Below are 16502 nucleotides of genomic sequence, written 5' to 3'. Positions count from 1 at the left end.
GTGCTCTCTGGAGCCCATAAAAAGCCTTGAAGAATATATCAAAAGTAAAAGAAAAAAGAAAAAGAGGCAAAATCCAAAGCATAACACCCAGGAAAATCCTGGAAGTCCTGTGGTCCTCTCTCAAATGGTCCAGTCTTTCCTGTAAACTTGAGCACATCAGACTTTAAGTGCCTTCACCTTCAGAAAAGGACCATCTAGTACCTGTCCCAGAATGAAAACATACTGCAAGAAGAATATTGATTATTAACAGCGGCTGTTTGCTTCTTTAAGTCAGAGTATCACACTGTCATGGACGTAAATACCAAGAGGGTAAGGGAGCAACAGGGGTACCAAACTGCCTATCCAGGAGAAGCATTAGTCAATCTGCATCAGATGAGACTTAGATCATACTTGGAGGGCAAAGAGCTCCATAAAAAACCTCAGAAAAATTATTTTCCTGCGGGAGAAAAAGAACTGTTGTGCCTTTTCCTGTCCAATGGAGCCCACATGAGCCTATGACTTCTTTTAATCAAGTTCCATAAGAAAATCAGAATAAAAGTTGAATACTTTTGCAAAAGGGCAGATGCCTACAAGGAGCAGGAATGGAGGTGGCGTAGTGTGTTACAAGCTGGCTTACAGCCACTTTACAAATATCACCTAGAATATCACCTAGGAATAGTAACGATCATCTATTTCCCACCTGGAAGCAAGGCAGTGAGGTTACCCTGGCTAGCAGGAGGGCAGAGGGAGAGAAGGAGAGGGTGAGTGAGTACAACTCAGTCAGCTCTGACCCTGCTTAAAAATGTGAAATAACCGCTCTGTCTCTGTTTTTCATCTTCAAAACGGCAAAACTGATAGTCAGCTACAGTGCAAAGCACTTAGAGATTCTTATATGAGAGCTATCACAGAAATACAAATCACTTTTATCCTACATTGATCTTCCTTTATGCTTTCAGGGGTGAACTGTTATGTTTATTTTATCGTTTGAAAAGACCTTGGCAACTGGGATCCCTGGGGTAACATTAGAACTTGCTCAGGTAATTGTAAATTCAGGTGAGCAGGGCAGGGTTCGGATGCAAGAGAGGACTTGTTTATGTAAAAGGGGAATCCACATGATAAGCATTGAGGAATCATCTGAAGAACAAAAGGATAAAACATACTCCTATATCACAGAAATCTGCCCCAAAAGAAAGAGCAATGCAGTTGTAAGAGCTAAAAAAAAAGGTTGCTGAATTTGTATTATGGGAAGAAATGTGCATCACAGGTAGCTGATGCTGCTGTGCAAAAAGCTCAGGTATAGCTTGCGAGCTCCACAGCCCTCGACGATGGTACCCAGCAGCTAAAATGGCACAGGAGGAGATCTGTTTGCCATGTAACTCGTACGTGTTTGATGTTCTGAAAACTGCTGGTCTGGCACATCATCCATCACAGAGAGGAAGCGAGATCGGGAGGGTGGAACGTGTTCCCTCCTCGCCCGTCCTTTCAAACTCCACGTCAAATTATGCAGCACTGGAAGTCACGGCTCCACTGCTATTCCATCCTTCCAGCACACATCTCTCCAGAAAACCGCTAGTCCTACTCTTCCAACCTCCTGTAGCACTTGGTCAGCGTTTTGTTATTTAGGTGCCAGTTGCTGTTAGCACACGCTTAAGCCCTGTTCTGCCTGCCTAACTGACTGGGCTAATTTATTTAATGTTTCAACTGAAAAGGAAAAAAAAATTTAAAAGGGAAAGATTGAATTTGGGAATTATATTCCTTGGAGAATTAGTAATGGATCTCGCTCTCTCTCTCTCTGCCTCCCTCAGGCCTCAGCATTCATAACCTCCCCATGTCAATGTTATTATGAACAGACTAATTCAATAATGAGATCATTCCCCATATGAGAGCCCAAGTAAATGAGGCACTCAGTCATACCCCCTTTCCCTCGTCTGAGGAAGTCAAGCTTCTCTCGTAATTTAGTCCCCAAGAGTGATGGCCGAACAGTAACACCAACAATTTCCAGTGCTTATAGTGGTCCAAACCATCAGGCAAAACTTTGTCATTTGACCTATACGCCTTAGCAACGTCCAGTCTCTTCCTTTGGCTATTTCCTGGGCTCAGTTGCCCATGGCTGAATCCACTACTGCCTCGGAGACCCAACCAGTACATGCCCGCTGGCATTCATCACCTCAGATCCATTTGCAAAGTCAGCACAGCTTAGTATTTATCAGTGTATTTACTCCCCAAACCATCCCCTTTCTGTGAATGAAGCAGCAAGATGGCTGAGGAACTTGCAAGGTGAGATGCCATGTCCAGTCTTGTTTTTATTTTGGTATTGCTATTATTTTTAAGAGCAACAGCACTTGAAGGGACACAGCATCTGGAATCCCTTGGCTTGCCACAGACTGTTCCAGTAAGTCGCTAAAAGTTTAAGTCTTCAAAAAATTACCAGCTTGTAGCCAAACCATAGCTCATCTGCGAATGAACCCAGGCCCAAGATCCATCTAGCCTCAATTCCACCCAAGACCTATACCTAGAAGCTTTTCCTTGTCTGAGTTTTGATCTCCAGAGAACCGCACCAACAGGAAGCTCTAAGTGTAGATATTTTGGTGGGATCTCCACTCTGAGCTGACGCTAAGCTCAGATGCTGTTGTTCCAAACGTATCTTGGCTAAATCTCCTGTACAACAAGAGGGAAAGTGAATCCTACGATTGACACTTCTGTGGTTTTAATTTCATTTTACTGATCCATCCTGCTGAATGCACAATGGATGGTTAAACCTCTGAAAGGAGCTGCTGCTGTACATGTGGACATCCCAACGGTAACAGACACAACATGGGGTTCTCAGCTCACCTTGCAAAGTCCAGGTCAGCCTCACGGGACATGGTGATGTTTGTCAGGTTCTGCTGGAGGATGAAGATGTTCCTACACATTTTCTTGATGCCAGATTCACTGATGCGCTTGAAATAGTGGGCACCATTGATAAGAATGCAGGAAATAAGGTGGCCCAAGCCTGCAAGAAGGGGGAAAAACAAACAAAAAGATCATGGAAGGAAGACATCTAGTGACAATAATTCATCATAAAACCTGTGAACGAGTACTGTTAAGTAGTGTATGCAAACTGGAACAGGAGACACCACAGGGCCTATCTGGGAACAGCTTTCAACAGTTTCCCTGTGCTTTTTGGAAGGACTTTCCCCAAGGTTTTCTTCATTAGTAAAAATATAACCATGAAAACCCGAAGTTGCATTAACATAGTCGTTGATCTCTCCAAAGTGTACAAAGTGCTAGATTTATAATGAAGCTTCAGATGATGACTCTTTTGGTCACCATCTCTCCAGCAGGGAAATGGATCACTACTTCTCCTACAAAGTTACAGTATGTCAACCAATTATCAAGGAAAAGGTGATATTTTTTTCTGGTAAATGCTGAGTCCATAACAGCAGAGAAAGCAACCTTTGGGGGAAAATACAGGCTGCTTTTCAATGCATTTCAGATGCAACTTATCTCTGACCAGCTCTAACTGTAAAAGCACCACTGTTCCAGCAATTTGAGGAGAAAGACAGTGGTACAGGCTCTCCATACCATATGGACATCTTACGCAAGACCAATGATTAGGGGACAAATTGGGGATTTGCTTGTAAAGCTTACACAGAAATATTGTTTTGGGAAAATGAACATGAAAGTTAAGACGCTCTCTTCACAAATTAGTATCATATGTCTGAATGAGTTCTCCATCTTTCCTCTGCTGCTAAAAGTCACAGGCAGCTGCTAAAGGTCATAGCCAACCCTAGAATGATGCATGCATTCACATCTCATCATTACAATTGAAAAAAAATGCCCAATTCACTCAGTACATAGGTCTGTACAAGATTAACCATGATAAAAGCCTGAATTAAGAAAATATGCTCATGTACAGCCAATCAGCATTGGGTATATGTAAATCTTAAAACTGGCTTAAGAACTGCCTAAACTTTGTAAAAGCCATGTGCAGAAATTTCAATCTTCTGGCCTAGTGGTCCCTATGGCTCTGTGAAGAGCCATTTCACGCAAGTCAGACAGCACAGATCTAACCTATAGGTGAGGGCTGCTCAGAGTGCTGGTGATCTCTCAGGTTAGCGCAGATTTACATAGCTCAGGAAAGATCAGCTCTGCCCACCTCCAACATGTAGCTGTTCCTTGGTAGCACATTTTCCAGTCTTGCACTTGGTAAGGTTTCAAGTCTTCTTCCTCAACTCAAGTATTTTGTGAACTAAAAGCTCTACCACCAGATGTCTGTATGGATATATGGGGGAAGTTTACAGGTACTGAAGACCTTCTCTCGGACTAGTAAGCAGTGCGCAATGAGGTTAACCAAGCCAGGAAAGTCTTGACCTCTGCTGGCATATCAAATAGGAGCATCTTCAGTCCTCAACCTCTCCTGCCTTTGAATAACCAAGGCATAAAATGACATGTATCCTGCCACACAGGCAACAAAACTGTGCGTCAGTGCCAAAAATAAATACAGGGAAGATAAACCAAAACATGATTTATATTCTCAAAGGTAATCAGAACAGATGACACATCAGAACAGCTAATGTTCTCTAAATTTAATTTTAGAAACAGAATGGCTACACTTTGGATAGAAATTGCACACTAATAGAGCTGTACTCAAAATATATACATGCCTTATGGCTTCCCGTAGAAGAACTGTCCTATGTGTTCATCAGCTGCTTTCATCATGAGCCCATTTCTTCTATTCGGTCAGATACACTCAGAAATGGTGAGGAGGCAACAGGGCTTTTGAGGACTCTGTATTTGCATGGGTCTCACTTATCAGTCTGTGTCTTACCAAGACACAGATTTTTCAGTTTTGAGCAAAGAATGGAGTCATTTCATCTGAATGAAACTCTTGATAGTATCAAGCACTGGAAAGCGCCTCTCTCATCCCCTCCCCATACTCCTCTCCCACAACAGCAGCCACAGACCCGCTGACGAACGCCTGACCTTCAAAGATGTACTGGAACTTGTGTTGCTGGAGGCTGGCGCTCATGGCTTCCTCAATAGCGCTGATGTCCTTATTGAGCCGGACCACGAGGGGGTCATAATCCATGCTCTCCACGTTGGCAATGATGGCGTAGTTCCCTTGTTTAGCCAGCGGGATCAGATAGTGGAAGCAATGAACCCTATGAGACAGAAGAGAGAAATGTCATAATAGAGCAACCCAGACTGTCAAAAATGACAGTGAGTGATACTCAAAAATGACAAGTGATACTCAAAAAAAAAGAAAAAGAAAAACGGTTCTAGATGGGAAAACTGCTGCAGCAGGATGCTTTTTTTCATGAACAGCATTGAATGCCAGCAACAACAACTTGACAACTCCACATGGTCAGATCCTCTAAAGCCTGCACAGCAGAGGCAATGAAAAACCATCAACCACAAAACAGAGGTCTCAAGAGGCTTCAGAAAACGATATGGATGGAGAATAGGTCTTCATTGCTTGTTTCATCTTTGGTTTCTCAGCTGAGGCTGGTAAGGAGGAGAACTGCAGAGGTCACTCCTCCATGAGAAAAATGTGCTTCATGGCCTTGAAGTCAACCTCAAAACCTCCTTCTCCCAACTCACCAAGTAGCTCCAAGATCCTTGGAGGATGTCTGAGCTTTCCTATGCTCTTCTGCTTCCTTTGATGTGAAGGCATAGCAGAAAAAGGTTATTTATCTCATTACCAATCTTTGGAAGTTTACAAGTTTTAAATAATTAACCCAGTCTTTCATGTGTTAGCCAGTCCTCAAACAGAATCTGATGAGCAGCATTTCCTTAACACCTCAGAAGAGTTTAAGGCTGCTGCTAAAGTCAGTTGTGTCTTTTATTCTCCCTCCAAACACTAGTGTGTTTGTGCTGACCTTGACTTGACTTTGCCATTGGACCTTTTGAAAGCACTGCTGATTGCCCAGTGGGAAAACCACATATATAGGATGTTTTAAGGATATACAATTGCTACTGAGCACAGTTAAGCTCCAGGGACAATAAATCTTTCTTTTAATAATAACAAAACAAAACAAAACAGAAAAAAAGAAAACCAGAACAAGCAGAATACATTGCAGTAGTGTTTTAAACACACCTTTTATAAAGTATTGCCTTCTTATTTTCCTTTTAATGTTCCACCAAGTGAAAAATAACAATGATTTTAAGGAATGGCAGGTAATTTCTGCCTTAAATGCATCTTCCTCGTGACATGTCATTGTCCCAGCTTTAGAGATGAATACAAAGGACCCTTCATTATTAGATCTGACCTACACGATCACTGGTAAAATGCCAAGTGCTTTTCATCAGGTTCTCCAACCTCATATATGCTGGTTCAGCAAGCATTTCAATACAGGTGCTTGAATGAACTCTTCCACATACTGTAAGGTCTAATAACAGTTATAACTGGCAAAAAGGGAGAGCCAGGCAACACAAAACAGTAACTAGCAGGCCAAGGCTGTGCCTATTCCCAAGCATTTAACACCCTTGCAAATTTTTTCTTTTCAGTTTGCCTGCTCAGTAGAAGATCTGTAGGCAGTGTGCTCTCCCATCAGCCCTTCCATCACTGGAAAAATCCTGTGCACTCAAATCCTCTACTAGGGTTCTGCAAAAAAAAACATGATTAGAGTGTTGAGTCATTTCTCTAGAACCTATGAGTCTAGTTGGAGGCTTGTGGCTAGTGGTGTCCCCCAGGGCTCAGTACTGGGTCCCATCCTGTTCAACTTCTTCATCAATGACCTGGATGAGGGATGGAGTGCCTCCTCAGCAAGTTTGCTGATGATCCCAAGCTGGGAGGAGTGGCTGACACACCTGAGGGCCGTGCTGCCATTCAGAGAGACCTGGACAGGCTGGAGAGCTGGGTGGAGAGGAACCTCCTGAGGTTCAACAAGGGCAAGGGCAGGGTCCTGCACACAGGGAAAAATAACCCTAGGCACCAGTACAAGGTGGGGGCTGACCTTGTGGAGAGCAGCTCTGCAGAGAAGGACCTGGGAGTGCTGGTGGGTGACAGGTTGACCATGAGTCAGCAATGTGCCCTTGTGGCCAAGAAGGCCAATGGTCTCCTGGGGTGCATGAGGAAGAGTGTTGCCAGCAGGCTGAGGGAGGTGATCCTGCCCCTCTCCTCAGCCCTTGGGAGGCCTTGAGTATTGTGTCCAGTTCTGGGCTCCCCAGTCCAAGAGAGACATGGAGCTAGTGGAGAGAGTCCAGTGTAGAGCTACAAAGATGATCAGAGGGCTGGAGCACCTGCCCTATGAGGAGAGGAACATCTGCGAGAGCTGGGCCTCTTCAGCCTGGGGAAGAGAAGCCTGAGGGGGGATCTTAATCACTGTGTACAAGTACCTGAAGGGAGGGTGTCAAGGGGACAGGGACAAACCCTTTTCAGTTGCCCCATGTGACAGGACAAGAGGCAATGGGCACAAATTGAAGCACAGGAAGTTCTGCCTGAGCGTGAGGGGGAATTTCTCCCCCGTGAGAGTGACGGAGCACTGGACCAGGTTGCCCAGAGAGGTTGTGGAGTCTCCTTCTGTGGAGATAGTCAAGGCCCGCCTGGATGCAACCCTGTCTACCATGTTCTAGGTGACCGTGCTGAGCAGGGAGGTTGGTCTAGATGATCTCCAGAGGTCCCTTCCAACCTTACTGATTCTATGATTCTATAAAGGAAAATGCGGTGCCCAGTAGCAAAACTCCTCCTGACTTCTGTAGTGCTTGGATTTCACCCACATCATGCAATGGGAGATTGAAGGCAGGAGGTTGGGTTCTTTTGAACATCATTTGTCTGGGAAACAAAACCAAATCACAGCCCAGATGAAATATCCCTTGCATTGCTGGAGTGAAGCTGTACAACTGCACTTAAAGCATAACTGAAGATCCTCAGCGCATTGAGACTTCAAGTTATCAGCAGGGAGCTGTGCTGGGGTGGCCAAAGCTATGATGGGTATATCCTGGCTTTGATAATCCTCAGCCTTCTGCAACTGTCCTTGAAGTGGCCATTACAAGCTCCTTCAAAGACAAGCTAGTTCAACTGTGAGAGTGACGAGCACTGGCACAGGTTGCCCAGAGAGGTTGCGGAGTCTCCTTCTCTGGAGATATTCAAAACCCACCTGGAAGTGATTCTGTCCAACATGCTCTAGGTGACCCTGCTTGAGGAGGGGGGCTGGACTAGATGATCTTTCAGAAGTCCCTTCCAACCTCAACCATTCTGTGACCTGAATGTGCTAAAAGATTTAACTTAAGGAAGTGGATATAAACCAAGCACCAGGTTCTGCTTGCCTCCACTCTGTTCTACCCAAATGTCAGTGACCAGTGGCCTTGGATCATGCTCACATGATCCTGGAGAAGGAGAAACTAGCTCCAGGATGGTGCCAAGCCTCATCTGGCAAAGCTGCAAACGAGCAAATAATTCTGCAGTCTCAAATCTGTTTTGCTGTTTGCTCATGTTTTCTTAGACTGCACCTGCAACAGCAAGAGGCCTGATAAAATTCCCAGGCTCTTTACAAACGTACTGTGAGTGCTTGCTTAGAGCACAGGGTTTTTGTGAATGAATACACGCTGCACGCAGCACCTTGGAAATAACATGGATTCTGGGTGCTGGCACAGTAACTGCAGAGAAAACAGCCACCAGAAGGACTGTGATTTTCTCACTGTTACTCCAGGTGGTTGCAAGCAGGGTGACTAACTGCGGGGAGCTCTAATCCCCACGGGGATTTTACTGGTCGTTAACATACCTCTTTCTCGCTCCTTTTCACCCCTTGTGCAGTGTAACATTCCTTAGTGTATTTACAGCATCAGACTGGGGCTCATCTGAGAAGCGAGAGACTAGGGGAGGTGGGCAATGGTCTGCTCTGAAATGACAGCCAAAACTCTTCCTGAATTGCATTTGCATTTACTCCTGCTTACAACTCAAGCGTCCAGCGCGATGGGAAGCCCAGGAGGACCCAGGGCAGAAGCCTGCTCAGGCTGGTGCCGACATCGCAAGTCTAGATCAGCTCTGGCAGCACCTAGGAATATATCTCAGCTGGAAACCTGCTCCATTTCCATACCTTAACAATCTTTTTCTCAAATCCTTCAAGCCCCAGCTCATCTGTGGTACCTCCGATAAAGTGGCAAGCAGATGATGGATAGCAGATTGAAGGGCTGCTGACGATAACTAATGTGTGATTTTTTCAAAGCTACATACTGACTTCACCAGAGCTCTGCCAATGTACACCACTATGCGACAGGGTGCAGGACGTGTCACAGCAGAACAAACTGATGGTCCATCAAGTCTCATTGCCTGCCTCTGACATTCACTTACATTTGATGCTTCAGAGAAAGGGAAGCAACGAAAATACACCTGGCCAATGTGATGCATGAGGGAAAAAAATGTCTTCCCAGCCCCACAGTGGACAGCTGGTAGCCTGAAGAAAGAGATTTGCTGCTTTTGATATTTGCATGTGTAGTCAGAGACATCATAAAATTATCCAGCCCTTTAAAAAATCCAGCTGGTGCTCCCCCTCTTCCCCAGTTTCTGTTACTATTTGAAAAAGTAGTAAGAAAAGCTCCTATTTGCAATCCAAAGCACAATGGGTGATAAATGCACAGGCACCTGTTAGACTATTAAAAAATCATTCTGCAATTTTCTAAGAACAAAGCCCCCCACAACTCATTTTTCCCAGTCTCTGACACATAAGGGGACAATGGGAGAGCAACAGTTCTTTTGTGCGCCCGTTCCCCCGCATCAGGACCAACAGATCTGCAGTTGTGGAATTTGAAGAGCAGTCATGACCTGTATTGCCAGGATCATTTCTACTTCACTGAGAGTCAAATATCTTCTGGGAGAGGGAAATCTAATTACTCAGGTCCATAGGCTGATGAATTACAGTGCAGTTTAAGACAGACAGCTACCTAGCAGCCAAGTTCAGATCAGAAAGTAATGATTCATAAAACTCAGTATCAGTGCTGCCAATCCATAGGTCTCTACACAGTAGCTGAAGAGAGGCAGGTGCTGGACTCAGCCTCCCTGTGAACTTCCAGTTTAGGTACCATGCCTTCATCTCACTTTTGGTTGTCCAAGGCTGCTAGGATCTGGCACTTCTAGAATGACTCTTGCTCTCTTGAACTTGGATGCTACAGCAGACAAATATATCTGCCTTAGGTGCCCTAAGAGGTGCCTCTGGACACAACCTCAGCCCACAGCCTCCAGAGCTCACCCACAATCCCTGCATTCGGGGCTTTTACCTGACTTCCAAATGCAGAACCAGCAGGCAGCGGTCAGCCATCTCTTGAAAAGACTTGGCCAGCTCACTAAGGCTTTGCATGATCTGTTCAGATGCTGGAAGGTGCTCCATACTGGCATTGCCATCCTGGCCAGGAGACAGTGCTAGCAAGAGAAGAGAGGATAAATTTGTGAGATATTTAATCAGTACAGCTCTGCTTTAGCAACTATAGCATCTTGTCTGCTTCCATCCTAAATACACATGTTCCCTCCTGGCTTTGGCTGAGTAGTAATGTCTATAATCCGGGAATATATGAAGCAACAAATTGCAATTGATTAAATCCCAAACTGAATCTGAGGGATTTAATCAACCACCAGAATACACTTACTTGGAAAGATATTGCTGTGTGATGGGTATTTCTGTAGCTGTAAATTCCAGGAACATTTATCTTGCTTTGCTCAGACTAAGAAAAGAAGAGCTGCAGGAAAAATATTCCTTTTCAGTCACCATAGACTTCCCCAAGTGAATCATCTAATCTCTTTGCCCACCCCTGTGCTTCCAAAGGCACCTGGGAGGCTTCCTTTCTTCTTGTTAATAAAACACAGCTTTTAGGCAGTGAAACAGTTGAAGAGCAGGCAAAAGACATGAGTTGATCATGGACCTGTCTCCAAAGCTGTACCTGAACAGAGGTGCTGTTTGTGCCCAGAGGACAGCTGCGACTGAAAAAAACCTTTGTTCAGCACTCAGAACATCTGCAGAAGTCCTGGAGAGCAGATACACTTTCATCAATTATTTATCACCATCCCACTATAAGCCAGGACACAACCAGTATTTCTGCTCCACAGGATAAACTCAGAGCAAAAGAGTAACTTGATTAGGGTCACTTCCCAAGGTGGCTGCCATGCTAGATTCAAACTGTTGCATGGAGTGAACCACACAACCTTCTTCTACCTTCCTCAACTCCTGTCTCTGTTCTCATACCCATGAGCATTTTGGTGGTGGCATCACGTGATTCATCCCATTTTCAGTCAAGACCTGCAGATTGCTGTCCTACATATACTGTCCCCAAATTAGGATCCAGCCAGGACTAACTTCTTCAGATATACCTACCGGGAGCTCATGCCTGTGTCCCTCCCACTGAGATCTCTCGAAAAAGCCTCCATTCTTGAGAACCTCAAACCTTAGTGGGCTCTGATGAAGCTAATTCTGCAGGCTGATGGCACTACGGCAGAGTCAGAACAAATCCTCCAACATTTTTTCTTAGCCTCAGTGAAGCCAAAGCTAATTACGGCACCATCTTGAGTCTTCCCGATCCCAGATCGAGAAGCTCTTAAAATACTGACATAAATCACCATGACAAAGCCAGTCTGGGTTGTAGGATTAAGTGGTGTCCCTGTGTTTATCTGGACCACAAGAGCACACTCTCTCTTTTGGAACAGAGCCAATGAAGATACAACCCTACAGCTGTTACCCCCTATATTTTAACAATATTGTCTGAATATAGAACCTTCTCCCTGGTAGCACAAATCACTGCCACTCGAGCGAAAGAAATAGTTTCACTAATAAGAGTAACATGCTGTTATCATATATTCTGTCCTAATTAGAGGAAGCTTATCCCAAATATCTGTGTTCAAGCCCTTGTTCAAGCATCACTTTAGAAATGACTTCCTGCACAGGATGATTAGCAATGTTTGAAATCAGGCAGCCCTGCTTCGGCATCTTCCTCTTGAATTAAACAATATGACTGAAAGAGAGCTCCTGGATCAACAGGTCCAGCCCTTGCTAGCAGGTAGAAACTTGTGTGCTGTATTAAAATTGTTCAGATTTCTACCCACTTTACTTCCCTTCATGGCTTCACTTCTCCAACAGTGAAGGTAGAGATTAAGTCCTAATTTCCAGCCTAAGCTTATTTATGTCCATTTTATTTTTGGTTCTTTATATGCCAACATTGTTCTTTACTGTAAGTAGCTCCCCATCCCTGATATTTAGTTTCTGCTGCATTATAATGAACAGTCAGAAACTCCCTGAGAGGTGAAACAGGCTGTTCTCATTGCTGCCTCCAAGGGAGGCTTTCCATCCTCTCTACTCCCTAGGAGCACTTCTGTGCACCCCTTCCAGTTTTTCCTGAACACAGCTAACCAGAGCTGTATTTGAGAAGCAGGTATGACTGGTGCTGCTCGGGCTTCTCCATCTCTTCTGCTCTGCTGTATCAGCTTTTTTCACGGTTTCTTCGCATTTTGAGCTCATAGTCGTTCTGCGATCAACCTGAGTAACGGAGATAGGCTATCATCTGCGGCAGTTATAAATGACTCTCGCTCTCTTTTCTTACACTAATGTTAGCTAAACGACAGAAAAACACTTAGCCAGACACCAGCTCAACTCTACACAATGGACTTGTACACCACTGAGGAGCTGTTGACAATGAACTTTCATTTTGATGGAGACTGATTAAATAAATGTCACTTGCTGCTGTTTGGATAGCCAAAGACTTGCTTTGGAAGACGAACCTAACTGATCTTTGGATTTGCCCATAAAATTAAATGTGCCTTCAAATCTAGTCCGAAAAGAAAGGAAGAAATGATGGACTAAAAAGTCCCACTCTATTCTGTGCCAAACAAACTGAAATAGAGGTAAACACGTAAGACAGAATGGTGCAATTACAGGGGAGTAGCAAAGCAAAAGGAAAAGATTGCACAAAGCCAAGTGCCTAATTGTGCATCTAATTTTACTGTAAATTACAACAGAGGAAAATGTGCACAGATGAAACCACCCTCTGATCATGGAGAAATTTATGAAGCTTTTTTCATTTTTAAACAAAGAGACTGTAATGGATAAAGAAATTCAGAGCTTGACAAGTATTGCTGAACATAATTAACTGGCCGGAAGTGTAAAAGAGAAATAAACAGGGAAAAGGCAGTGATGATCTGCCCAGAGTGAATGGAAATAATGATTCCTTCTGCCCAAAGCAGAGAGAGATGCTTCTCCAAGTTTCTGTACCGACTGAGGTCTCCTCCACAAAGAGGAAGAAATTATTGGCAGGGGTGATTGGCTTATTTATACAACCTCTATTTTGAGATAACTGTGTTAAGGAGGGAAGATGCTTTGGGAAAGAAGTACATGTTTGTCCAGCTGCCATCCATCTCTTAGCTCTGGGACCCCCACGTGCCATTTGTTTCACTGGAGAGTGGCAGAACTTCTGGATGATGCAGTATTCAGCCTAGGGGCACTTATTTGGTCACAGTGCACAGCAAGAAACCTCCCTTATACTACCAAAAAAAATCTTTTAATCAATTGATATTAAAATTCCTAAACTTCTAGGAGAAGCTTCTGCTGGCCCAAATCCTGGAGTGAGTTCATTCCAGTTAGCTCCAGCACTGCCTCCCTGGAAGTGGTAAAGATGGATGGACCCATCTGCCGAAATGCAAGACTCAGCTAATTTCTGTTGCAGGGGAGAGATACACGCACATTTTTCTGCTCTCCACAATTCATATACAGCAATTTAAGTGAAGCAGTAGTTATATTTGTCAGTGGAGGTAAGAGGAGAGAGACAGTGACAATCTGTTGTTTACTTAACTCCTGAGCACACAAGTCCTTCTGGGTGTTCATAGCCCCCATGGGGTGGAGGAAAACTCAGGCTAGTAGGTGCTGGCTTGGAGAATATCCTCTGGTTTTGCCCACGCAAGATGAAGTCACTGAAGGGTAAGTTTGCTTTTTAAGATCACTGGAGGCCGTTTGGAGGCCACCCTTCTCCACATACCTCCATTTCCACAAGGAAAGGAAAACACTGATAGAAGACGAGCAGGCAAAGGATAAAGTATCTGCAAAACAAAGCAGTCTCCTCCTCCCCTGCCAAACTAGGGGAGTGGACATGAAAAAGCGGTGAGCTATAGTGTTGCAAACTCACAACGCAGTAGGAAGCTGAACACAGCCCCCGACTGATGCTCTAGATAAATCATGAGATCATTCTTCCTTTCAGACTCAAAATCCTTCCAGTGAGACTTCCTGCGACTGATCTGAGCCCAACCACAGGCCCTCACATCACACCACCTGGCAACTTCTCTAGCAATAGCCACCAACCTCAAGAAGAGCCATCAACGTGCCTTCCTCCTCCTTTGGCCCCCTGGAAAAGACTGCTCTGCTGCTGTGCCATCCAGCGAGAAAATCTCCTTTCCTTAAGATTCACTGAGAACAGTTTTACCATCCTCGATGATACAAATCCAGAGAAGGAGTTGTAGCAGCATGAGATAACCACAGCCTAAAATATTGAGGGGCCTTGAAAAACCATAAAAGGGTTTTTAATTTGGTGCTATTTCTGGAGAAGGCTGGTTCTTTAGAGAATGCAGGGTGCTGAGCTTGGCAGACGTACACGATCCAAGGGTGACCCAGCACTGCATGGATGTTTAACAAACCGGGATATATTCTGAGCTCGTTGTCTACAGGGCAGAAGGAGACATCTCCAGCTGAACAGTAGGAAGAGGAATTCAGCAGATTAGCAGGACAGGAAATCATCCATTATTTTTCTTCCCCTTATCATCCTTTCTAAGTACTTTGGCCCATTTACACAAAGTCAAACATGAGCTATCTGGGCCAAAACATCCAACAGCTGGGTAAGCAGCAGCCAACAACTTGTTCCATAGGCTCTGATCATATTGCAGCCTAAGTAGATTAATATTTCATTTGTTTTAACTCGGCTTCCCGGGCTGCTGGACAATAACGGGGGTTTTGCTTGGGAGTTTTCTTTTATTTAGCTTGCTGTAAGCACAGCCAAGACATCTCACTCACAGGGGAAGGAACCTTTCATTCCAGCAAACCTGAGAAAAATAAACTTAACACACCAGTTGTCACCAACGATTTCAATCATTTTGCAATTCGGCGTGATGCTGGTGCCTCTTGACAGAGTGTGCCTTGTAAATCGATGGATGCAAATTACTCGACCTCTGGAATATTAAACCAAACCCGCAGCGTTCGCCATAAACAAGCCTCCGTACCCAACCAAGGCCTACAACAGCACGCTCGGCCGGCTCCCTGCTCGAACAGAGCGATGGCTAGCACATTGGAATGATTTAATAGCGTGAGGAGAGAAATCAATCTAAGGCTACAGGTTCCGCCTTGGCTACAGCACAACGTGAACCTGAAAAACACAGGATTACGCATGCTCGCTTCACAGGGGGAAGGAGGATAGACTCACAAAGAAATTTTACAGTCCTGCCGGGAGAAGACCAGTCTTTGGAAAAGAGTCGCAGCGCGAGAGCACAGGTAACGTCAGGGACCAGCTCACATCTTTTCAAACTTTAGTTTCTTCCTTCCTTGCTCTCCAGAAGATGTAACCCAGAAACAGCTGCAACTACCTGTATGCAAAAGGGAGCTGCTCTGGGTTGAGTGCTGTGCCATGCCTTTGGAGACTCAGGCTTAACTCTCGTCTCTGCTTGAGGCATTTCTGGGAAGCACTGGCATGCCACCTTCTCTCTCCATCCTTTAGTTCCCAGCGTGCAGAACTTGGATAACATATTTTTATCCATCACTGCCACTTGGTCTCCTGTTCTTACAGCTCTTAGGTAATGACCAGGGAGATTTCTGAGGGACGTTAAACGCTGGGAGACCGAGCTTGTCCATCAATGTGGCCCAGAGCTGGGTGGAGGAAAGAAGCTGCCTTGGTAGAGCTGCCGAGCATGTGCTTTGGGGGGACTGGTGAACAGCGGTCAGATGCCGAGACCCCGCTGAAAAGGGTGAGAAATACCTGGGCACTGTCTCCGCGCAGGGGTACGGAGACGTCAGCCTTCAGCTGCTGAAACCTGGATATGCGCTAGGACTTGCTGAAGATTAAAAAGCCTAAATAACCAAAGAGAAGCAGACAAAGCAAATCAACTCAAATGATTTGCTCTCCGTGGGAATAACTACCAGGACCCTGCTCTCGAACCGTTTTTCTTTCTGTGGTTACACATCTTTCCTCCCACTTTGATCTCTTATCGCTCTTGGGATGCAGTCTCGATCTAATTTAGAGTGTAAGCTCTCAGAGGAGCAGGGGCCTTCCCTTTTCATCCTCTTGCAAAGCGCTCGGCCCACCTGTGGTGCTAGAGAAATAATGAACAACATCTCTATGCAACCCATATGGCCACTTGGACTGGTTTCTGGCTACACGAGTACTATTTGAAGCTCTAAGGCATAGATCATTCACTGTCTACCTCTAAATTGGTCTGTTTGGGGATCTCAGAGCTGCAGCTCTACAGAATAGGGAAGAAATGAGCCATAAAGTCTGGAACTGGACTTTGATTCTCCCAAAGTTCATGAAATTCATTTCAGAGCTATCAGAACTGGGCAACGAAAGCTAGATTTTTGTTATGATCACTT

At 44.8% G+C, this 16502-nt stretch overlaps 1 protein-coding gene across 1 annotated transcript in view; it reads right to left on the bottom strand.

The window, feature by feature from the left end:
* EXOC4 (exocyst complex component 4) overlaps positions 1 to 16502 on the bottom strand; it is a 370959-nt gene that overhangs the window by 29037 nt on the left and 325420 nt on the right. Inside the window, exons 15-17 of the mRNA XM_085299740.1 lie at positions 10177 to 10318; positions 4945 to 5123; positions 2812 to 2971 (exon numbers count right to left, since the gene is read on the bottom strand). Coding sequence (XP_085155866.1) covers positions 2812 to 2971; positions 4945 to 5123; positions 10177 to 10318 — 481 coding nt within the window. The remainder of the gene's footprint in view (positions 1 to 2811; positions 2972 to 4944; positions 5124 to 10176; positions 10319 to 16502) is intronic.

Source organism: Rhea americana, unplaced genomic scaffold (assembly GCF_003343005.1).
Source record: "Rhea americana isolate MKP2758 unplaced genomic scaffold, rheAme1 scaffold_1, whole genome shotgun sequence".
NCBI lineage: Eukaryota > Metazoa > Chordata > Aves > Rheiformes > Rheidae > Rhea > Rhea americana.
This window is presented reverse-complemented; position numbering and strand designations above follow the sequence as displayed.